Below are 25,465 nucleotides of genomic sequence, written 5' to 3' on the forward strand. Positions count from 1 at the left end.
CGGGATTCTTACCGTGGCGAGTTACCGATCTTCCTGAAATATCGGATCGCTCATTAACCAGGGAGAAACTAAGCCTCTGGACTCGGCTACCGATCCACTGTGTAGCTTCTACACGTGTAACCAGTCATTTCTGATCCCCACCTGGAGACGTAATACCTTCAGGGACAGTGGTTCTTCTGGAAATATTGTGCACGAAATTAATAATATATTAGTATTTTCGTATTGTTAAATAACGCGATCATTTAAGCTTCCTCTTACTTAATACTAAACCTACCACCACCGGTCAAAATGACCGGTTCGAGATTTTTTAAAATAATAAAACTGATGTGCCATGTGATGAGTTGCCATTTTTATCAGGGAACATGTACCAGTTACCTTTGAGGCTCGGTAGTTTTAGCGTTAACTATTTTTATCTTACAAATTATATGCGAAGAATGACAAAACAAAATCAGAGATATTTTCGTATTAAAGAAAAGCATGGGAATGAAAGGGTAACAACTATAGACTGAATTTTTATAAAAAAATTTATTTCATTTTCATGTCAATTGTGAGGAGCAGAAGTTATATGAGTAGTACACCTTCTTTTGATAGTTGTAGTAAATCAAAGATAATGTAATAACATTCTTAAATCCTTTTAATGTCTTCACAGTTTTGTATTTCACTTGTCTATATTTGTCATAAAATTCAAAACATGTATTCTACTTCTAGTAGATACAAAGACTGCAATTTTTAAAAATTCTTCAAAAAATCGATTCAATTTATTTTAGTTAATAGCAGTGTATGTATACAGAGATTATACTTGTAAAGTTTCAAACAGTAGCTGGTATTCTACAATAATTCCGACTGGTTAGTATTAAAAAAATCGCTATCGCTCGCAACGATCGAGTTTACAAAACCAAGATAAAGGAGCCGCTTGATGCGGAACGCCGTGGGGTGGTATCACTTTTGACATAAGATAACAAATGGTTTAATCGCGCCCTCGTAACATCAATTATAGCAATTATCCCATTATCCTGTCTGGAGCGAGGCGAGGCAGACCAATCAAAAGCCGAGAAGTCTAACCGCAACGAAGACAGCGGTTTGGGTAGGATTGTTAGAACGGGGTCCGTTCGGGTGGACAGGACAGCATGATCGAAGTCGAAACGATCCACGAACCACCTGCTCGCCTCTACGATTCGTGTTACAATCGCATCGGCGAGATATATCGCGTACGGAATATCGAGTGGCAAGGGTACCGGCAGTTCTTATTACAGCTTATTAAGCGGCAGTAAACCGCGTATCCATGATCCAGGAACCGGTCACGACCAAGAAGCAGATCTTTCGTATCACCTGCTTCTATAACTGTCCTCGTCCGGTTTCTGGTCGCCTCTATCGTTCTCTCTTCCTCCGTTTTCCAGTCTCGGTCGCGTCTCTGCTTCCTTTTTTTTTCGCTGCGATTCACGCAGCCGGATACCTTTCCAAGGGCTGCTTGTCGAGAGTCTCGTGCCACAGTTCTCCTCGTCCTATTTTCTTCCGTCCCATCGCCATATTGCTCTTCCTGCTCACAATTAGTTGCCCGATCGCCGATCGCACTTTATACACCGTGAACCACTTTTTTAATATCGAATCATACGACTTGGATATTTTTTGAGCAGTTAGAGCAATTAGTTTACTACAAGATGTGCAAAAATTTTTTGAGAAAGTTACAATTGGTCGGAGTTACAGAGAAAATACTAAAAGCTGTTGTTTACAACATTTTTATGGGGGCCTATATCCAATTATACATATTATATTTTCAATTAGAAGCATTGATTTGCTAAATGATGCGCAACAAAAATTTTTCAAAAATTATAATTTACAAGGTTACATGCAAAAAGAAAAAAGGTATTTTTTAAAACTTTTTTACTTGGTCCCTTAATGAAAATTTAAAATATACGTTTTGTAGATCTATGTTAGTTATACACATATTGAAAATTTCATCGAAATCGGTTGACGCAGGAAAAAACGACACGCATCAAAAGATGTACGATTCTGTGGATTTGAAGCAGAAACTGATAAAAAATCGTAAAAAAACTACGATTTTCACCATTTTTAACCGCTCGTGGCTCGTGTGTATCTCAATCGTTTTCGATGAAATTTTCAGCATGTGTATAACTACTATAAATCTACAAAATATGTATATATTTTAAATTTCCTTTAAGGGCCCAAACAAAAATGTTTTAAAGAATGCCTTTTTTATTTTTGCATGTAACCTTGTAAATTATAATTTTTGGAAAATCTTTTTTTGCACATCATTTGGTAAACCAATGCTTCTAATTGCTTACAAAACATCAGGTCGTCTGGCACAATTATAAAAAAGTTATTCTGTTTTAAATGGCATACGAACACTTTTGTGTGCCACTGTATATGCTCACGACGGTGTATGTAGAATCGAAATAAATTAAAATAATCCATGAACATTAACGGAAGATAAGATCACAATTTATTAGAAAACAGAATATAAAGAACGGTCGGGGATATGTGTCAAAAAATGTTTTAGTGTCGGCCCGTAGCTACGTAATAATTTTTTAAGTAGCTTTACAGCTCATGTGACCAATAAATCTTATTTTTGAGCGAGTACTACGTTGGGTTAGGTCTCGACCAGCACGATCACGCTTATCGGCGCGATTGATCGCGTCCATAAGGACATAAGGGCCACGTTCAGGAGTCTAAGGGCTGTCCACCCCCTCGTAACTTGTCCACCGAGACCCTACGTGGCCACTCGACAAAGAGACGAGCGGAGCTGTCTCTCTTTCTCTCTTCTTCCGTAGGCTCAGGTAGGCACGGGGCGAGAACGGGAAGGGAAAAATGAATTTTTCTTCCTTTCTTCTCCTCGTCTTTCTTTCTTTCGTAAATCAGATGCAGTCCCGGCTCTCGTCGCCGCACCGTGCAACAGTTGGCGAGGAGGAAACATCTGTCGGTTGCGACGCATGCGTACCCCTCAGGTAAAACCAGCGTGCACCAGGGATTCTCAAATTTTTCACCTGGCTCCCCTGGGATCCGCATCTTTCTACTTTCGAGTTTTCATTTACGGTCTAGATCTGAATAATTTTTATTTCAATCACTAATTCACATTCCAAGACGAACTCTAACAAAATACGAAGAAATTGTATTTTTATAATTATTTTGTTGATCCTTCACTTTTGTACAAACAATAATCGCGCACTATAGATACATTGTGTGTTTCTTATAATTCTATTGTGGATCTCTATGCAAAATTTTCAGCATCAATATTGTGAGAAATGGGAATTAAATAGGAAATGTGCCCTTCGTTTTAACAATTATAATAGGCTGGAGAAATAATGTATTTTCAAATTTCATCACTTCGTTTTAATAATTATAATAGATTGGAAATAATATGTTGATGGTCTCAAATTTTCTAAATTTTCCTTTTTTAAATTTCACCACCTCAATTTTGTCACAAATTCGTCAAATCTGTAGTCTACTTAAAACATTGAATGCATTAAAGTAAAATATTGTTTAATATCGATAGCAAATATTACCATGTCTATTCTCATCTCATAAATTATTGGTTAAATAATAAATACTTTTACATTTGCATGGGGGTCTAACAATAAAAATGTTCGATCAAATCGTATTTTAGATATGTCCCGAACGAACTGAGTTGCAGCTGAACATTTCGAAATTTGTACGTCCGTTTCCAGATCGATATTCGAAAGACAGGAAATCTATGAATTTGTTCGGGAAGTGGATCACTGATTGCCTTGCAACTCTCCCGATTGAAAAGTGTCTACATCCCGGAAATCGGTCGCCGTCGCGCCAGAGAAGATCCTAAGCCAGCAGGTGCACGTGAATGAGCGTTTTTATTGCCATCAAACACGCATAAAATGCAAAATCAGTCATTAAGCAAATTTTACGACAATATCTTAATCTCACGCAAGAAAGTCAGCAGCATTTTATGCGGAACACATCTGTTCCCCTTCTAAATAATCAAGCCGCAATTAACGAAGGCTGAAATGCCCCATTCATTAAAATATTATCGAAATATGCTCACGTTGACGTTTCACTGATCTGCCAAAAAACTTCTATGATAATAGCATACCTTGCTGTTTCTTGCTCGCTCAGCTAAACGAATAGCGTTTCACTTCGGAACGTGACGAATCAGACTCATTCACTAAAAAGAAGATTATAAAAACTTGTTTAGTTGCTTTAAAGGGCCTTGCACTTTTAAAAAGAGTACACCTCTTCGAACAATAACTTTACTTCAGGTTTCATATTTCACCTACTCATTTTTGCCATAACGCATAAAACCCGCAGACTATTCATGAGAAATAAGAAGAACACGTCGCCATTGTGGGTAATTGTGTTGCAACCTATAAAAATTTCAGTCCATTTAAAAATAAATTCTCATCAGATACGATGATTTCACTACTAATTACCGCTATAATTATTAGAACCGTAATTAATCGCAGGCATAATGAAAGATATGATATCATTTCCGTTTCCAGAACTAAACTCGTTGGAAACGGTCTTATGCGTTTCGACGTGGATTTACAATAATAATCCGATGTTTTTCCGGTAGGCTTTCGTTCGAGACAGTCTCACGGTGCAAAAGTAGGTGAACGATTATAGAACGTTTGTGTCTCGTATTAGATTTTCCTTTCGGTCGGCGGGAACAGTTTTAGAAACAGCGAAGATTTAGAACCGGATGTGTCGGCCTGAACCACAATGGAACGAGTTTTCAGATTCTGGTGGATGCCTTCCGAAAACTTTCTCAACATTTTTCACTTTCTCGAAATGTTTAGATATAGTTCACGTATCTGACACTTTGTAAAGATTCGCCATTTTGAACATCTAATAAAATAATACAGTAAATAAAGTCATTGAAAATTTCATGCTCAATCTATCTCGATATTCTACAGACTTGCAGATGTATTAGCATTTCTCGCAAAGCCAGTCTCTTTAAAAATAAAATTTAAATTTGACCTTCATTTTTCTGAGTTCAAGGTCACTTGAAGATCATATCACATATTTTTTTATGAGCTTCGCGATGCAACACATGAAAACTATGAGAAAAATCAGCGTTTAGAGAAACCATTCCAATTACACGTCAAAAATTTTTTACTTTATCAAAGGTAAACAAAATTTTCTAGGGGTTACACTTACGTGAGACACCCTGTACACTTATTGAAAATCTGCAATGGCAATAGCAACCTTATTTGTTGTCGAATATGATTATAATTCAAATTAAAATAAGCTACAAGCATTTTTTCTATATTTTATATAGTTCATAACGTTCATCACTTTTCTGAACGTAAATCTAAGTTATACAAATAAATTAAATTATCTATTTCAACACTTTGCCTACCGGAAGCCTATTAATAGGATTTTCAATAATTGTGCTGCATCAAAGGAAAGCATAGAAATTTTCTTTTACATTACAATCTTAAATAAAACTATTAGATGACACGTTATTGAAGTTGACTTGTTAGTTCACAATGAAAATTGCTGTTGCTATTGAAGGTTCCATTCAAAAGTGTTTGCCATGTACCATAGATTTTTCAAAATTATGCAATAATCACCGGTCGGTAATGTGTTAACAAATTAGTAAAATACACTTTTTGCCATAATAAATACGAAAATCAATCATTTTTGTGGAACACCGCAAATTGTGAATATTTCATTTCTACTGTCAATAATAACGATCCGCAAAATTACGTTAGGGAGAAAATTGACCAATGAAAATAAAATGAACGTTCCGTTTCCCCAGTTATGAGGAAACTTCATTTAGAAGTTTTCCATCTCCAGTTTCATTTGGCTGGCCAAGGCTCCCGAGATTAATGGATTAATTATACGCTCTTGGACCATTCCATTATTTCCTGTTCATGGAAACGAGCGAGACAGCCATTTAATAATCGTACAGTAATTAAAATTTAACGCCGACATGCTTTTCAAAGCTTCTTATATCAAATTTAATTATCACTAATCATTCTATCCGCTATAAATTTTACTCTATACTGGCGACGGGAACGGGAAACGTGCTTACAATGTAATAACAAGGCAGGTATTCATGTTTAACTTGCAAATCGTAATGTGTTGGTCAACTTTGACCCAGATTTTCGAAATTGTTATTTATAAATCATTTATAAAAAAGTACATGTCAATAAAATCATATACATACAACCAAACTAAAATACGTTTGACTACGTATACAGTTAATTGCACAAATGTTGAAACACGTTCCTAAAGCAAATATTGTTGTTTATCAGACATGAAGTCAAATATTCATTTCTACATCGAACATAAATTTATAATATAATATTAATATCAAATTTAAAACAATATGGTAGAATTTTATATGCAGCAAATAAAATTCTGACAAAATATTCTTCTCTGATTAATATTCTGAATAGCGAACTTGCATAGACATTTATGATCAGCGAAAATCATAAATTAACGAATAAAAAAGAGTTCAATTTATTATATTGTAAAGAATTCTATCTGATGATAGAAAAAGCACAAAATATTATGAATAGTCTGCGGATTTTATGCGCTTTTGACAAAAAGCTATCTGATAAATATGTTTCTTCTATCGATCGTATTTGCTGATAATAAATTTTTAAATGTTTTCGGCGCAACGGTTCGATCGTTTATTACGAATTATAAAGCAACTTTGCTAATTGTCAAACAAAATCAACGTTTCGATCCCAGTTTGGAGCTATCTGATGATAGAAAAAGCACAAAATATTACGAATAGCGTCTGCGGATTTTTTTCGTTTTTGACAAAACTGAATGGACGAAACAGAAGACACTAAAACGTCTAAAACCATCAGAAAACTTGACTAGCACCATTAAACATATTATTTATTGCTTATTAAAGTTATCAAGAGGGGAAACAAATTCTTATCCAACTGTCGTCTCTCGGAATTCATGCAGAGCATTTCTATGCCGCATTAAAGGCCGGAGATTTAATTACGAACAATAAAAACGTGGCAGTAACATGAAAAGGATTAAAAGCTCTGATTAAAATCAAAGGCTGCTGATGCCGACACACGTCCCCACGGGGAACATTTATTTTCGCTATTTTTCTTGGCAGCTTATAATCAAATCTCGCATTTAAATGATGATGAATTGCTCTCGTGAAAATGATTGAAGTTATTGTGCAAAATTGCTGTCCGAATCGATTTCGAGTCACGATGAGTCACGCGAAGCTTGCACACCACTTTCTTCGGTGAGGGGTGGCGCACCCCGGTTGTGATGCACGTTGCAGTATTATTATTCTGATTTTGATGCAAATGCGTCGGTCACTTGAGTGTTTTGTTAATCATAGAACGTGGTGGTCAACTCCGAATGACTTCGTGACGTAAATTATATGGGTGGCGTAAAACTACGGAAGTTGGCAGGGTGAGCTGACTAATAGCCAGACATTCGAATAATTGAATCATTTGTTTCCAACCGTTTTGAGCGACTATATTTTTTCTCCATACATAATAAATTTGGTACTGGTAATGATTCATGTCAAGGAACAGGTTTCAGTTTACGAATTTTCGATATTTAATCTGTAATAGGGTTTTTACTATCCGGATATTCAAGTATTTATTGCGGATCTTTATGCAAAATCAAAATTATCTGAATTAATTGCAGAAGCTATATTTTTTACACGGAAAAGCATCCTTTTATATTTTGAAAATTAACATCGACACTGAAAATTATTGTTCACGGAAAGTAAAGAGTAGTTTGAAAAACTATATTTGGTAAATATTGACAAAAGGAGACCCAGCTTCAAAAAATATGTTGTCAAGGTCAACATTCGTAAAAATCTTGAATCAATTGTTTATTGCATACATTCTGTTCATTATCTCAAAAAATATTGGGTTGGCAAATAAGTTCGTTCGGTTTTTGTGATTTATTCCACTCTAAAAAACCGAACGAACTTATTTGCCAACCCAATACATAAAATTAAATGTAATTTTTGTTGAACTTTTCGAGATGCTATGACTTTACTGATTTGGAATTGGTTGGGATCGGGTTCGTGAGAAGGTGAAGAGGGCCTGACGAACGGACCTCTCCGAGGCCCAACGATGCATACAGAGGCCGCAGTAATAATAATCGTAACTATATCGTGTTTGGTGTCATTTTAATTAAAAAAACGAGGCGAATACGATGGTAAAAGCTCGATTCATGAAAAACCAAAAAGAAGGAAGTTTTATTTTTAATTTAGAAGTCTGAGCTCATTACGGGAATAATTATATTCATAATTATATCGTGTTTGGTGTCATTTTAATTAGTAAAAGGTGACGAATACGATGGTAAAAGCTCGATTCATGAAAAACCAAAAAGAAGAAAGTTTAATTTTTGATTTAAAGGTCTGAGCTCATTACGGAAATAATTATATTCGTAATTGTATCGTGTTTGAAGTCATTTTATAATTAGAAAAACGAGACGATAGGATCGAAAAGTTTCCTAAAAAAAATAAAAAATTAGAAACATTTTGTAATCTTTTGGTTATCGTGGATCTCTTTGGTACTCCGACACTGGCTTGGTCGTCGAACGTGTCTAGCTTGACTGGTTCCAAGGAGGTGGGGAAAAAGTTTGGACAGTTACGGTAGAGGCCTCTGCGACAGTTACGGAGATATACGGCGATCCTGATTTCTTTCTATCGTCGCTCGTGCGATGAAACCTCGAGGCCTTCATCCGTGTAGCGGTTCGTGACAGCAACCGATACTCCTGATCAATGGCCAGTGATCACGGGTAGGAAGCAGGAAAATAATACGTTTTCGCGCGAGAAGCGATCGGCTCCGGGGCCCCCTGTTTAAACCACACATATTCACAGGTGAAAAAGTCCTTCGCTCGTGAAATTAATAGCGATATTCAACGGGATTGCATAAGGTGACAGATGTCTCCGCCGCCTCCAGTCGACTGACCTACATCCTTCGAATACGATCTTCGACAAATAAGATCCTCGGTAAGACGATTTAACCCCTTACTCAAGAAATTATTACCTGCACCGGCTATTGCAATATATTAACCACATCGGTAAGTGATACATTATTCTCTTAATGAGGTGGTAATGATATATTGTGAAAGGTGAAGTAACATTGCGTACTCCCTTTTTCGGTAAACCGGAGAACAGCTTTACTGAATACAGAATCTGCTAAATATTATTAATGGAGTGTACGTTTTCAATTTCCTTCGACGGAAATAAATCGGTCTGATGATGATAAAAATGGGAATTAATTCGCCTAATATATTTAAGAAACAGAGGTTCATTTACTTCATCACAGAGGTAGTTAAATCTGGTTTGAACAAATTTTATTTAATAAGAAATGATTACTTAATCACAATTTAATACATAAGATTCGAAAAACAAAATATTTTCTTGGTCACCTGTCTTTATAAATTTGTCTTTTAAAATTTTTATTATTACAAACACATGGATTAGGTACATAGTACAATACAATCGCATATACGTATAACACTAATACACTAAAGTCGCGATTCTTGTCAAACAGCCTGTGTTCTGCACGGACAACTATCGCATACCGACATTATTTTTTTATGACTGAAGGACAGAGCTGTACAGAAGGACAGCATGAAATACGGATCGCGTGGTCGAAGCGTATCGGTGTGAACCACTACTAATCGAATGTACAAAAACTTGTTTATTTTTCATTATTTTTTATGGGACTTTCACCAACTTATTTCTGGCATTTTTCTGATTCAAATAACACCAAACACGATATAATTTCAACTGTATTTAGTGGTTTAATCGACGATGAAAGTTTCGGGCGCAAGGAAGGACAGCGAACAAGCGGGTCTTTGAACTGTACCGACGACGGCGACTGTCCGCGTTTCTTTCTTTTCTATACTTTCATCGTCGATTGAACCACTAAACACAGTTGAAATTATATCGTGTTTGGTGTTATCTCAATCAGAAAAATGCCAGAAATAAGTTTGTGAAAGTCCCATAAAAAAATAATGAAAAAGAAAGAAGCAGTTGAGTGGATAGGCACCTGACAACTATCGCGACTTTGCTGTGTATACAGTAATATATAACATATATATGTATTTATTTATCTATAACAATTTATATAGTCTTCTGTATGTATTTATCACTATTGTTATAAATAAATAAATTTATATATATATAGTCTTGATGTTCAAGGAATAAATGTATCCTATTTTTTCTCGTTATATTGGTAGCCTACTTTCACGAACACAAGGCTAGGAAAGCCTACGACTCGTTTCCAAAGAGTGTGATGCATAATTAAGATTCGCAGTGAAATGTTACAGACCTCTAAATTATACGATTTGAAGATTTCTCACTCGGATCGAATAATGAGTTGCGAGGGAACGATTATAATTGCTGGGCTATTTCGGACAAGTTCAAAGTCGCTTCACAAGTAGGTAGACAATGCAACCCGGTCGACTTCCCGTGAGAAATTCCTTGTTACACAACAATGTGCAGCTCGCAGGAGGTTCGTTTGTAAATGAGATAACCTCGAAGGATTTATTGGACGCTCTATGCACTGGAAAAAATGAGGAAGTATCTGGATCCGGGTGACCCAGTTCGCGCTCTTGAATTTCAGAATAGACGTTCTCCCGTGCTCCAAGGATCTATTGTGGCTACGCGAACACTGCCATCGAGTCTGCCATCTTTTCAGCCCCCACTGTCAAACTCGTATCAAACGAGCTTCATTATTTTGCAACAAAGGCGGTCGGGAACAAGCGTTTTTCAAATCGCGCGAAATGGAGCTGTAAGCTCCAGTAATTCTTTAAATATTCGCATTAGCACGAATGTTTCAGATGAATATGCATGATAGGAACTGGGTTGCAAACTGCATTACTCCCAGTCTTTTGTGAGCGATAAATTTTTCATTTATTTTACTTATTTCCACCTCTTGCAATTGGTATAAACAATGTTTATCTTCCATAAAAATCCACAGTCATTGCTCAAATGAATGAAAATATTTAATTCGCAACAGTTAGACATTAAAACTTGGTTTAAACTGTTACTAATAAATGGTTATAACTGGCCTAAAAGAGAGGTTTGTTATGCAAATTGTCTAAGCCAGTTGTAAAAAGCAAAAATTAGAACGAATTGGCTCTTCTAATAATGTTAACAAGTTATAATGTAATAATATTATCACAACTTCTTTTCTACTGGTTTTACAGTTTCAAATTTAACTTACTAATTTTTAGTATGAACTGTTACTAATAAGAAACAGAACGTGACAATGCACTTCTAGATACTTTCATTAAAGTATGCAAAATCAAGAAATTGTTGAACAACTAACTTTTATTGGGAAGAGTATACAATCTCATAAAAATTGTTTTGATCAAATAAAATACATTAATGATTGAAAATATACTGTTATTAAATTTTATAAAAAATATTAATTATTGAAAATATACTGCTACCAAATTTTTACCGTACATACATGCACAGTCGTAATATAAAAAATTGTGCTTTCTCATTAATTTCGTTACGAGTAGCAAAAAGATTTTATAGATTGTGAGTGATAAGCGAAAATACGTAGGTACTAACGCTGAATCAAGGTTAAGCGAAGTCTAATCGTGGAATCTAATGGATAAATAATGATAGGATTTCACGTGAGATTGTTTATTCCACTTCTTCATTATTTTCAAGGAAAACATGAATATCTTGCGAAATAGCAGAAATCGACACTATATGTGTCGAACTATATGTATACATAGAACTATATGTATAGAAAATTATGTAAATATGAATTTGTAACCAGATTTTCGCGGATCAATCCATTTACATTTTTATTTAATCCGACGGACCGCATGTACAGCATCAGAACGATTCAGAGTATTTTTTAACAATGATGAAAATTTCCGGATGAAAGTTCCCTCGTAACGAAAATTTCATTTTGCAAGGGTCATGCGATATCGTCCAATTAAAACTCGTCATATCACTTGGCAATGCTTACCAGAATAAAATAATAACTTCTCACCCATTTCTGCCACTTGACAATGTTATAATTAGACTGTCGATTTTATGAATTTATGACGAAAATGAGTAAGTTTAGAACTGTAAAACCATTACACGAAGTTATTATTATTATCTCCAACTTGTTAACATTATTGAAAGAGGAAATACACTTTTAAATAATTTCTGTTTCTACAATCGACTTATCCAGTTTTATTTTGACGATGCATAGCCTAGTTATAATCGTTTGCAGTTTCTTTTTGTACGATCGATGCTAACACTAGGTTATCCTAGGTTTACGGAGCACTAAAAATGACAATTCTACAGTACTTTAACATGTTCGCTACCACCGTTACAAATATGCGATATCCATAATCTGACAGTTCACTTACAAACAATCAAATTAATTTTATGCACTTCGTTGTTTAAAGTTATAGTAGAATGCATAATTTTCAGAGAACAAAATTGGGTACGTTGCATTTAATAAAACTTGATGAAAATATCTATACTATTTCTACGTCATTTTAAATGTTTCTTCAAAATCGGAGACTCGGTCCTACCAAGGCATGCCAAGAACGAATAATATGAAAAATGTATTTTTACCAGTTTTAACTACTTTAAAAAATGCAAGATCTGCCGCCACTTTGTGACAAACGTGTGTAGGCTCGTGAATAGTGTGTATACGGAACAAAGCAAGAAAGGTGGGTCGAAATCCGAATTTTCGGGCCACCGAAGTTCTTTCACAAGGGACCAACGGGGCCTGAATACAGTAGCAGACAGGCAGGCAGGCAGGCAGGCAGGCAGGCCTTTGCGAGCGAGGGAACGAAAAGGAGAAGATTTTGAGAAACACTGCGTATCTGTGCCGAGCGCCACGCGACCAGGTCGTCCGGTCGGGCTGGATGCCGGGTGTTGTTGAAATCAACGTGGTGGGGTTCCTTCGACGACCACAACCGGAGCCTTATGCCTTCAGTCGACTCTCGGCTCTCACTGCGACTCGAGCTGGCAGAGATTCCGTTAATTAAGCATCGACCGAGCCAAGACGGTGGTTGCACAACAGGTGGACCAGGATCACGTCGTCGGACTCCCTCCAATAAACACCATCTTATCATCAACTAACGTGAACGTACAAACTCGCACAACTAATCGATGAACAATACCAAATGAAACACGATTGAAGGACATTGTTCAAATCGGAGTAGATTCTCAATCTCGAAGGGGAACGTTCATCTGGATAAAGAGGATCGTTTGAAAGGCGCGAGTGTGAAACGCGACGAGTGCTCGAGCCGCGTCGTCGGCTCTTAATTAGTATACGTGGGTGTTGTGACGGAGTGGAGACTGGACGAGCCTCGACGGACAGAACAGCGGGATACTGCCGCCGAGGGGAACTGGGGAAGAACTTGAAGAGATGCCGAAAGCGAGAGGACCTCGGTTTGGCGAACGCGAACAGCGCATCTGGGAATAAAAGGGACGGAGAGAAAGGGTTGGTTCGAAGGTGGTGGGGCAGTTAAATAGATGCAGGAATCTCTACGCGGCGCCATGCTGCTGTAGTGGCGAGAAAAAATATTCGGCTTCGTTGGTGTGCGTGCTCGCTCGCGTGTGCATGGAATCCCAGGACCGTATCGGTCTGCAGGTTGCTTACGAGTTCGAAGACCCGACGCGTCGCTGAGTCGCGATTTTGTCAGCGAGCGCGACACTCTGCGAACGATTTCGAACAGGTTCGGAACTGTCTTACGAAAGGATTTTTACAGTGGACATAGGTTTGCGAACGATTTCGAACAGGTTCGGTACTGTCTGCGAGAGGATTTGTACAGTCGACGTAGAGTTGATCGTGGAGTGAAGTAATCGGCGACGATCGATGGTCAATTAACGTGTCTCTCCGATCGTGGTATTCGCGAAGATCGAGGAAACATGTTGTGCGGCACGTTCAGAAAGAAAAGGATGCACAACGGCGATGAGTATCGACTGGTCAGATCGAACACGATGCCGAGGATCCTGGCGGGAAAAGAGGGCAGTCTGGTCTCGGTACGAAGGACAAAATCCTCGAGGGTGCTGGTTCGCTCCCCGCATCTCAAAGATCTTCTGCACACGGTAAGCCGTAAATCCGTTCGATCCTAACGCGATCGTACGATCTGCCTGTGAACATGCCGTGGTTCCGGGACTCGCGACGTTTTATCGACGGTAAAATCGACCTCGAGAGTCTCGCTCGATGGAAGGACACTCTTTCCACTATGAGAGAAGAAATATGGCTCTTTGCTCTCTCTCTCTATCTCTTTCTCTCTCTCTCTCTCTCTCTCTCTCTCTCTCTCTCTCTCTCTGTGCTCCGTTCTCGTTTATGTTCCTTTGGTTTCAAGGCGACGTTTCTGCGACTTGAGAATAACTTGATATATGGCTGCTCGTTTGCTATGATTCCTTCAACACCATTTTATGCTCTTCTAAAAATATCACGAAAACGCTCTGTATATTCTTCGGACGCTATTGCATTAATTTGGAGCTAAATAATCTTAATTACTTACACGGTTGCCAACGTAAGGGTTAAGTAGAAATTGTTCAGTCTTCCCAACGTTGAAGGCTCGACGTTAATTTTACAAAAATGTAAAATTAGTGTGTAGGATTCTTTTATTCTTGAACGGATGTTTACAAAGTGAAAAAATCATAAAAATGTGGTGCATTAATTTATGGAGATTTAATCGATCATAGTATCTATAATATACACGTATAATTATTCTAGAATTATTATTATTACAGTAATATAATAATTTAATAGTTAAGGATTAAATGCTCATGAGCATACATTGCATTTATGTCGAATTTGGAAAACAATTTGTTTTGGATTTAATTATACGAGTTTCAATTAACGATTTAATTCACTTTTCTTCATAAATTTAGTGACTATTACACACAGTCAAAATACATTTTCTTCGCCTATACATTTCCAATATGGGGGTTAAAAAGATTGTGAATTAATTTGTGCACCCAATAGACTCATAATAACAGTTTCATACAATTCTAACTGAAGTAATTTCAGATCCAAATGGGATGATTCATGTTTTATATGAATCCTACAATTAATACAGGGTGTCTCAGCTGAAAGAGGCCCGTCTCAGCTGAAGGAGGCCATCTATATAAATTTATTTTAAAAGAAATATTTATGGCATAATTTAAATGGTATCGAAGGAGGAGTATCATAGAAGAACAATTTTTTTGTCCGCTTATTTTTTCATAGTTATTTTAATGTCATCGTTATTTTTTATCGGGAAAACTTATTTTTTTTTATTCCATCTTATAGCGGCTGAAAGAATACTTTGAATATGCTTAAGTCATTAACAAGATGGAATAAAAAAGTTCTCCCGATGAAGAATAACGATGACCGTGAAAAAACTGAAAAAATAACCGGACAAAAGAAATTCTTCTTTTATGATACTCCTCCTTCGATACCATTTAAATTATGCCATAATTATTTTTTGTGCCATTAAAAATAAAGGAGATATTTAGGTGGCCTCCTTCAGCTGAGACAACCTGCATATTCATAACGAAAATTCCATAAAATTCTGACAGAATTAGTTTGAGGTCTATATTGGGATAATTCATGTTTTATATAGATCCTACAATTAATTTGTACACCTAATATATTTATAACAAGCGGTCGCTAATAACCCGAGATGTTGATGCGACCTTAAATAAACCAACTTAAACAAAAATCCCACAAAAGTTTGGCTTAATTAGTTTCAGGTCAAAATGAGTTAATTCGCTGTTTACGTAAATTCTACATATGTAGGTATGTATAACAAAAGATGTTTAAAAAATGGAATTGCCTCCTTATTGCTGCAACTGCTTCAATCGCGTACTCACCCTGAATAATTGAAACGCTAGCGTTCATGCAGCCGCCAAAAACATCCGTCTCCCGCGAGTTAATTCGTGTACCAAAGACGCTTCGTGCAAATATTCCCGCGCGCTATCGAACCGAACAGGCTCGTCGGGAAATTTCGAAGAAGCCCGGCCACGCCATTTCACCAACAACGTTTTGCTTGATATTCATGCCGGACTGACAATAAGGGGCTTCGCATCGGCCAGTCGATTGCTTCTCAAAGGTCCCGGACCGTCTCGAATCTACATACATGAATGCGAATGCGTCATGCCGTTTTACATATGTATGCACGCGACGATATAGTCTCGGTACCCATGTACGTACGCGTTCTGTTGCATAATTTACGATATTGTACACAGACATGTTCGAGTGCACAAACGAACCACTCTCCTCGCCCGGTTCAAGTGGAATCGATTTGTTTTGGCAGCGGATGAAAGAGGGCGATCCCGAAACGATTTCAAGCGATTTGGGAGTTCGGCCCGATCCTAATCGGCCGATTCCCGTCGTTAGGCTCTATCTACCCCTTTCACGGGGGATTGTTAACCCTCGTTTCCGGTCGAATCGAGTTCACGTCGATCGAGTTAACCTGTTACCAAGGCGTACAGATTTCGTAGAATCCTGGCATTCCTGCTTAAATCCTGTACACAATCTGCCGATCGAATTAGGAATTTTCTTTCAAATGTTAATTACGTTTCTATTCCAAAATTACTAGTTCGTTGCCACCTGTACGATGTCCAAGTTCACGTAGTTTATATGGAACTAGAAAAATTATGACTTATGAAAAATTATGAATTATAGGATCTTTATGAGGATTTACTAACAATTTATATTCAATTTTATATTGTATATATTTATAAAATTATATTGTATATTGTATATATTTATATATGATATTATATAAATAAATTACATTGTATATATTTATATTATAATGTATATTACACATATATCAATATATATTAATATACATATAATATTACATGTAATTATATATTAATATATTCATACATACATGTAATGGAATGGGAACAAATAGTCGACAAAATATTCAATATTGCTGAACTGTTGAATATTTGATCAGGGAATCTGATAAATGAAGTTACCAAAAAGTGTGGAGAACGTTCTCAAATAAACAAACGTGTTTCTTCTTTGAAGGTTTATTCAAATCTATTTCTTCAATAGAAATTCGTTGGTAGGAAACCGAACGAATGAATATTAACAAACAAATGCACATATACAAAGTAATCGAAACTATTTTACAAAATTTACAATGAATCAATATTTCAATAGGAATTTACATTATCGACGTGTGTCTCATTTTTCTAGGTAGAAAAATGATCGAACTAGATTTTATAGTTTACTGGTATGTGATATGATAAATTGGTAAACCTAATAAACACCCTAAATACATGTCTTTTTCTATTATGTAAATCAACATATAATATAAGTTTGTATCAATATAGTTTTTAAGATTGTATATTTTTATTATAAAGGGACTGTGGACGTTCATTGAAACGTAATTCTAAATGGTATTCGATTAAGAGGACAATTTGGTAAAAATATTATTGGCACTGAAAGTCCAAAATTGTTAAGAGTGATGTGAAAACTTGAAAACATGCTTACAAAATTTTACAACTATTAAATTCGAGAAGCCACTGCATAGTTTGTCTAAGGTTAATTATTTGATGTACATATAGTCTGAATCAGGATTGTTACAATTCGTAAAAAGTTGTTACAGTTTCTAACCTCCTAAAAGGAAAAAGAGTGGTTAAAAATTGAAATTCGTTCTTTGGGAGTCGTCAATATCTTCCATATACATATGTATAAAGAAAGAAATTTGTATTTAGTTCCGATGTCTTGCAAGAAATATTGAACAACTTGCATAAGGACAAGTTTCAAAAAGAGTTACTTCATAATTGATTGAAAAAAGAGATCGTTATCGCATTTTCCTCGTTCTAAATCGGGCTTCTCCGTCAGGAGATACCAGTCAGGATTCACAGGAGCGGTTAATGGCTAATTAAACCAGCGAACACGCAAAGCGCTTCGCCTTCAGCATCCCGAGCAGGAAGTCGTTAGATTTTCATAACTGGTCGCAAGAACACGGCGCTCAGAAGAGGGAGGTAAAACAGGGATCTAGTTATGTTGATAACCTGATAGCCATTTGGGACTTTGAACTAGAAATTTTTTATGATCCGGTTCAAATATCTTCAAACCCGTTCAGATCCCCATTGTTTGACTCATTCCCGATTAATTTATGTACTCGCAGTTGTAAAAATTGTTTATAAAATCCACATGAAAGTGAATCATAACTAGAGGGCGGATTTTATGCATTTTTGACATGAATGTGAGTAGGCGAAATTGAAAGCAGTAAAAAAAATGTTCAAAATTGAAGGCCATCAATATATTATCTTCAGTCCATTAAAATTATTAAAAGAAAAAAATCATTCGCATTTAGCTTTGCAAACGACTTTATTTTGCACAAAGACCGGCAGTCTAATTAAACTGACGTATAATTTAACAATAAAGTTATAATTAGATTGCGGAGCTTTATGCATTTATAGCAAACTTGAGTAAATGAAATTCAAAATTGTTGGAAAATTTTAAAAATTGAAGATGTCAATATGTGATTTCTCCTCTATTAAAATCATTTAGGGAAGAAATAACATTCAGTTTGGTTTCTATTTCTTGCAATCGATGCAGACAATTTTTATTTTGCATAAAGATCCGCAGTCTAGTTATAATAAAAGGTTCTGGAATGCAATAAAATCTATAAAATACAGTATTATTAAACAAACGCTATTTATTTATAGGTAGTAGGTAAATATTTACAATAAATACGTAATTATTTATGATAAACAGCATAAATAGATAAATGCATTCGATATATTTCGTGATTTTTTGGGAATGTTCATCGCAAACAGCTTCGGATTAGGTTTGTAGCGATTTTTGTTACAACAAATTACGACAACAAGTATAATATGATCCCATGACTATTCTTCCCGTAGAATCACGTGGGATTTCTGGGTAGTTTAAGGTGTGGCCGGCATTACATTACTTAATCGTAAGGACTTATGTAACATAGTCACTCTATTGTATTTTACTGATTAATTGGAGATTCGACGACTGATCTTCGATGATTGTGTAACGCATAAAATCCGCAGTCGAGTTATGAGAAAAAGGGTTAGAGAAACAGGTGGCGCAGACAGGAATTTGTGTGTCTTCCAAGAAGCTCCGTGAATCCTTGGTTAGAGGATCGTTCGGGGGCAAAATACAAAGTTGGCTTGTGGTATCGATCGAGAGGATCGTGTGGTATCGGTGGGGTCCGGTCACGATCACCTCGACGCTGGTCCCACTGGCTGGGACATCGTTGCCGTGGTCGTCGTTGTCTTCCCAAAAGTCCTGGTGTTTCTTTTTCGGTCTAAATCCGGCCACGGAGGCGCCTGTAGGCGCTCGCAGAAGTCGCCACGAGATACTCTCATGCTAGAGAAAGAGAGAAAGAGAGAGCTAGAGAGAGAGAGAGAGAATGGTAGTGCTGGCAGAGCTGGCAGAGAAGGAAGAGGCAGAGAAAGACCAAAAGGAGGTTGAGCCACCTTCGCGAGAGGTTCGCCTTATAAGGCGTCCTCGGGTGGGCAGCGTCCATTAGAAATCCTTTGTCGTCCCGACCTCTTTTTCCCGACAGATTCTCAAGGGAAGGGAGACGCAGGGGGTGGTTGATGGTTCGTTCGCCGCCTAGAATTCGTGGTTCGCCATCGAGAAAACGCGCCCCGTTCTCTGTTTGGCTGCGGCATGGAAGAAAGAAAGAAATGAAGAACTTTTTAGAATAATGAGAAAGTGAGATATAACTCCACTTGAGAGAATTACCAGAGGAGAACAACGACGGACAGACGTCGACGACCAGCCACCGGGTTCAGTCTTTTAACGCCGTGAAAGTACGGATTCTTTACGAGATGAGTCTTTTCACGAGGAGGATTCTTTGGCTGGCTTCCGTGGGTCCTCTGTCGATGGAACAGTATTGCCTCTGGTTGCGTTTCACGATTCGCTTGGAACGAATCGGTGTCAGGCTTTACTGTTCTCTCTGTCGTAAATAAGTAGGGTTAATTTGTTTCTTCTTGTTTTTGCTGTACCGCCGTCCGAACGAATTCGCTGGTAAACGAGAATGGCAAAGATGTCGTTCATTCTCAAGAAAAGTGACATAAGTGAAAAAAGGAAATTTTGCAGGGGAGCCATTTGAAAATTACCTAAAACTGCCAATTTTTTAAATGTATATCACCAACTTCGAAATGTAAAATAATTTGTTGTTATTTAGGTACTGAGTTAATTGTCATACATTAGTTATAAAGTACACCATGATTTATATATTTATTATTATACTTTTTTTAGAAATATATTTTGAGTTGTGTCACTTTTCTTTTGTGAATGAAAGTATAGTCCTAGACTAAATACGTATAAATCTTGCAATTCACGGCAACGCACTATTCATCGATGAGAAGATAGCTAAAGGGGCAGCACAGGAGCAAGAAGGGAGCCCCACTCTCTCGGCTTGATCCCGTTTGTTGCGTGATCTGATTTGTTCATATTAACATTTCAACCAATAAGAAAACTCGCGCTCCCAATAAATAATCCGACTCACGTACCCTGTCTAGCCATCTTCTTATCCCTGCGTAGTTTGCTACTGTAGCACAATATTATAATCTGTTTATATTATATCTAGACAGTGGATTTTGTGTATTTACTACACAAACGAGCAGGTGGAATTTAAAACAGTATTAACATTAAAGTTTGTCTGCCACGAAGATACTGAAAGTGTTAAAATGATTGAGCTCGTTTTTCACATCAAGAAACTAAATACTTGCTACAGAAAATAATTGACTTTTATATTTCATAAGTATCTTTATGCAAAATAAAAATTGTCTGTATCAATTGCAAGACACAGGAACCATTTAGGAATTCTGTTTCAAATGTCTCCATTTTTCTCATAATAAAATCCGCAGTCTATTCACAAGTTCTGTAAAAACAGAAACTTTTCAAGAACGTTTCTGCTCTCGTTATAATGTGCGAACCTACCAAAAAGTTCCATAAACATCTTTGATAATTTAAATTGTTTTAGACTAAATTGTGTAGCAGTTAGAAATTATGAGTCTCTAGTAGTTTCTTTTACGAGACCCACGCCTGTTCAACGTCTTCAGCAAAATCTATTTCACAGAATGCTCGGAGAAACCACGGTCTAGAATGATCCGAACGCTCATGTTTCTGGAGCAACGTCATTGCAGTGCGTAAAGCGCAAAAAGGGGGAGGAAAATACGTTCTCGGCACGATTTCTATAATCGCCGTAGCGTATTTTCAACGACCTTCGTCGCCGAGCGATCGCCTACTGCCTTTCACTGTTCAACGTCCACGAGTTTTCGATACTTGACGGTCCGAGTCGGTCGGAGCAAATCGCACTTACCGGCCACGGATCAGGAAATCGGAATTCTCGGGGATCGAATCCGAACGAGAGGACAAAAGTTCCACCGAAAAGGAGGAACACGGTTCGTCCCGCTAGCAATTTGTGTACGCCTTGCCTTCTTCTTCTTCCCTCATTCGCCGCCTCTGGCTCGTTCTTTTTGCTCGTCTCGTTCTTCTCCTTTTCTTCTCTCCACCTCAATCCTCTCCCGCTGGAATTCCTCTCCCTCCACCGGTCGCGAAATATCTCGACGCATTCCCGCGCATGGTTCTGGTCCGATTTGGGCCCTCCTGCAGCTCTCGAGTTCCCCGTGCAGCTCACGAACCAAGGGCCTCCTTTATGGAGGTTACTTGTAATTGAATCTATTAACTCATCTAACCGAATTCTTCCCATAGTTTATCCGGCAACGCGGTATCTCACGGGACATTTATTCTTTAGGCTCGTTTTATTAACCCTTTGCAGTCGGAGCTATTTTAACTCGAAAATTAAATATCTCTTCCGACCTAGAATAATTCCATTGTATTAGGTTGTCCCAAAAGTTCCTTTCGGAATGTGTTCCTTTAATATTGCTAAATAAATATTAGATTGTCCCAACAGTTGGTTTTCGATTCAATGCAAATTCATGTTAGGAAGTACTAAGAATAACATGAAGATTATCGCATTGTTTGTATTTCTTCAGCAACATTAAAGTACACATTCCGAAAGAAATTTTTGGGACAACCTAATATATGATTTTTCATTTTATGGATATAAAATTGAGATACAGTCGCCGCGAAAAGTATGTTGACACGTCTCAAAAATGCATATTTTCTATTTTAAATCAATAATTTAGGAATTATTGATTTGAGTTTGATTGATCACCTGTGGGATCACTTAGATCAAAGTGTAAGCGAGAAATTTCGGAATAATAAATCAGTTTTTAAACAAGCACAACTGAGTGCTTGCAATAGTATTGACGAAAATGTTATAAATAAATTGTTTGAAAGTATGCCTGGAAGACTTCAACAGGTGATAAGAAACAAAGGGTATCAAACTTCATGTTAATTATGTCGTTCTATTGTTAAGAATACACTCAATTACGAATTTTCAATGTTGTCAACATACTTTCCGCAATCGATGAAAAAGTTATTTAATTTGTTCTGTCATTATTATAAACTTTATGTCATCTTTGGTGCTACGCATACTAGTTTGTACTGTATTAAATAACATACATGATGTATATTTCCGATTAATTCCTAATGTGTCAACATATTTTCCGCGGCGACTGTAACACCTCGTACAATACTTAAATGTGTAGTAATTGATTAGATACGTTTGATGATGAATTCGTTTTTGCACGTGCTTACATATGCTTTATACATAAACATACCTACATAGATTTAAATAATTGAAGGTCACTTTCATTTCGAAAAACTTAATGCAGATGAAAAAAGAATTACAGACACCATTGCATTGATTGCAAGAAACGGTATGACTTTTTCCAATGTTTCCACAATAGTTTTCGAAAAAAACTCCGGCTAATAATGACGCGAACACCCTGTATATCAAAAGAAAGGCATGCTCAAAGTAAAGATGCGAAGCAAATTCACGTAACGAACGGCAGATGTGATTGATGCCGTTCCCAGATCTTTTCTGTCGGCTCTCGCGTCTCTAAATGCGTTTCTTTCCGTTTTCTTCCGGCATCCTTTTACATATGACCGTCTCGCTGGAGCCAAGACTCGCGGCGTTCCTCTGAAAATTGCGCAATCGAGACACGATCCGGTATGCCGGCCGTTCTATTAGTGCAGCGAACGCTGCGATCGCGGTTCGACGAACTTCCATCGTTACGACGTCCTATATTCCGTTATCAGGCCATCGTTAAACCAGTTAACTCTATTCTTCCTTCAGCCGATAACGCGATTTCGCGGGTCAATTCGCAGCGCTTGCAAGACTTGCGCTATTCGAATTTCCGTAATTATCGGACTTTTTAGTACTTTTTCATCGTCCAGTGTTTTCTTGAAATCTCATTCAGCAACGTTAAAACTGCATTCATTTTTATTTCTATCAGGAATCGGAAGAGTTCCAGAACTTTTTGATAGATTTTGTCTAAAATATGCATATAAAAAATGTTCTAACACCAGAGTGTCTAACAGTATTCTAGAGTAGACAGGAAATATAAAATATTAAAATACATACTTTTCCACAACAAGAATTATAATTTATTTGTTGTTGCTTTAAACCAAGTGGTTTATATTGCAAGTACAATATTATTACATATAGCTTAAATTAAATAGGTGTTACATTGTTTCTAAATTCTTACGGAACATTGTTTGAGAAGATTGTAAATTATTTTCAGACCTTTTATATCAGGTTTATATGAGAAGAAACTAATACAAAGAGGGAAACAGTATTTGCCTTTGAGAAGCCTTGTTTCTAATGTATTACGTTCGTTTTCATAGTCTAGACATTGCCATATATCATAATTTAGGTCTTGGAATTCTGCTTCGCATTGGTAAGCACTGTTAGCTATAAAGTTAACCCTTGCCAATGAACCGTTTAAATTATAGTGATTGGCACGACATCTGTTAACAAAAACTAAAAGATCTCTGGAGAGTCAAGTCCAGTGTACTTACCTTTGTCCTTGTGATAAAATCTAACGTAGTTGGCACCTTTAACTAGGGCTTGCTCTTTGATTAGGATGTTAGTGAACAATCTTGCTTGAATTTTGAGGGCTCTGATTAGGTCAGCAATTGGAGCCTTGATATCTGGCGAAGGACTTTCTTTTTTTCGTAATTCCTACATGTACTGGTATCCAGATAAACTTACTAAAATTAGAATTACATTTATTAGGTTGTTGCATATGAAATGTTCGATTTTTACCAATGACATTAAACAAACGCAGTTCTGTACCCAATGTATTCTATCTATAAATTTCAAGTTTCTTGATTGTATTATGATAAAAATATAATAAGATATTATGGTCATTCACCTTTTGTCATTTGTAGATTGTTATCTTGATTTTAAGTTAATTAATCACCACACATTTTCACCAAAAATCACATAAAAGTTATTTTTCCAGACATATAAAAGTAATACACGACAGTCGCGATGGTTGACGTTGAAATAAACTTTATTTAAAAGTAAAATTACACATCTAAATTGAAATTGAACATAGGATATTAGCACTAAACGTACCAAGTTGTAATAGCAACAGGCATGTGGTTGCCTTATAAAAATGACAAGAATTAATTCATTTAGACTTTCCACGATTCTGATTATAATACGTGCTTTAATAAAGATGTTTATTAAATTATTTCTTATGAAAGCATCTTTATAATTTCACTAATTGTGAAATAATAAAATCTAGAACCGGTCATTTGACCGGCCGTGGTGTTATGCAAAATAAAAATTTTTCAGCTTCTTAACATGTTTGATAGATTCAAGATAATATAACACAATATTATTAAATTCTTCTGATGTTTTCACTGTTTTAAATTACACCTACTCATTTTTGTCATAAATGCATAAAATCCGCTGTCTATCCATATAAATAAACCTATAGACTGTAACAGCATTTCTTGATCGAAATGTTTTATAAGAGTTGCATTCTAAAATCGGACACTTCATATGCAACAACCTAATAGTTCGTTAATACTGAAAGAGTTCTCAATCATTGCTACAAACACTGAATAGAATTTAATAGTACTGCAACAAGATTGAATAAATTGTTATTAGGCTCATTCTTACATCAGGCTCATTCGATACATTATGGAAATTCATTTCTATATCTGAGCAAAGAAGTGTCCATGTTTTTCTGAAGTGGTTAAGCATCCGCGTGAGAACTGTTAGTTTATAGCAGACTAAAATATTCGGTGATACAAGCGTGCAGCAATTTCATTGGTGCCAGTCGGCATTTCGTTTGATTCACATCGTTCGACGCTCTTTACCTCGCACGGTCTACAGTCAAGATTGGTTTACGCCGGTTTCAATTTGTGGCGCCGTCCGCGGAGCTTCTTCTAATTACCGCTAATTAGAGACGATGCTTTAAGTACCAACCGTTCTGTTGGTGTGCTCGAAAGGAATTTCCTCGGTTATTGGCGTCGCTCAGTTCACGGAAACGTCACTTTATCCGCGAACGGGACACGGACTTTGCGTGCAACGCGTTCGAACAAATATGGAACGAAATTGTTGATTTTTATATAAATATTTTTCACCTTTCTTTGATTCTTTTTATTGAAATAAT

The 25,465-nt window shown here is 36.7% G+C and overlaps 1 protein-coding gene and 1 long non-coding RNA gene across 7 annotated transcripts in view; one reads left to right on the forward strand and one right to left on the reverse strand.

The window, feature by feature from the left end:
• Positions 1-25,465, forward strand: part of LOC143213288 (uncharacterized) — a 331,704-nt gene that overhangs the window by 138,215 nt on the left and 168,024 nt on the right. The window contains exon 1 of one of the 5 annotated variants that reach the window (XM_076432995.1): positions 9,891-14,023. The exons of the other annotated variants lie outside the window; for them this stretch is intronic. Within the exon in view, the coding sequence (XP_076289110.1) occupies positions 13,844-14,023 (180 nt within the window). The 5' untranslated portion in view covers positions 9,891-13,843. Of the gene's footprint in view, positions 1-9,890; positions 14,024-25,465 lie in introns of those variants that run through there. 5 annotated transcript variants of the gene reach the window in all.
• Positions 1-25,465, reverse strand: part of LOC143213303 (uncharacterized) — a 35,429-nt gene that overhangs the window by 4,849 nt on the left and 5,115 nt on the right. Inside the window, exons 2-4 of one of the 2 annotated variants that reach the window (XR_013009942.1) lie at positions 19,662-19,875; positions 19,391-19,579; positions 18,601-19,280 (exon numbers count right to left, since the gene is read on the reverse strand). This is a non-coding gene — a long non-coding RNA (uncharacterized LOC143213303). Of the gene's footprint in view, positions 1-12; positions 177-18,600; positions 19,281-19,390; positions 19,580-19,661; positions 19,876-25,465 lie in introns of those variants that run through there. The other variant, XR_013009943.1, reaches the window with a different exon arrangement.

This window comes from Lasioglossum baleicum, chromosome 11, assembly GCF_051020765.1.
Source record: "Lasioglossum baleicum chromosome 11, iyLasBale1, whole genome shotgun sequence".
Lineage (NCBI taxonomy): Eukaryota > Metazoa > Arthropoda > Insecta > Hymenoptera > Halictidae > Lasioglossum > Lasioglossum baleicum.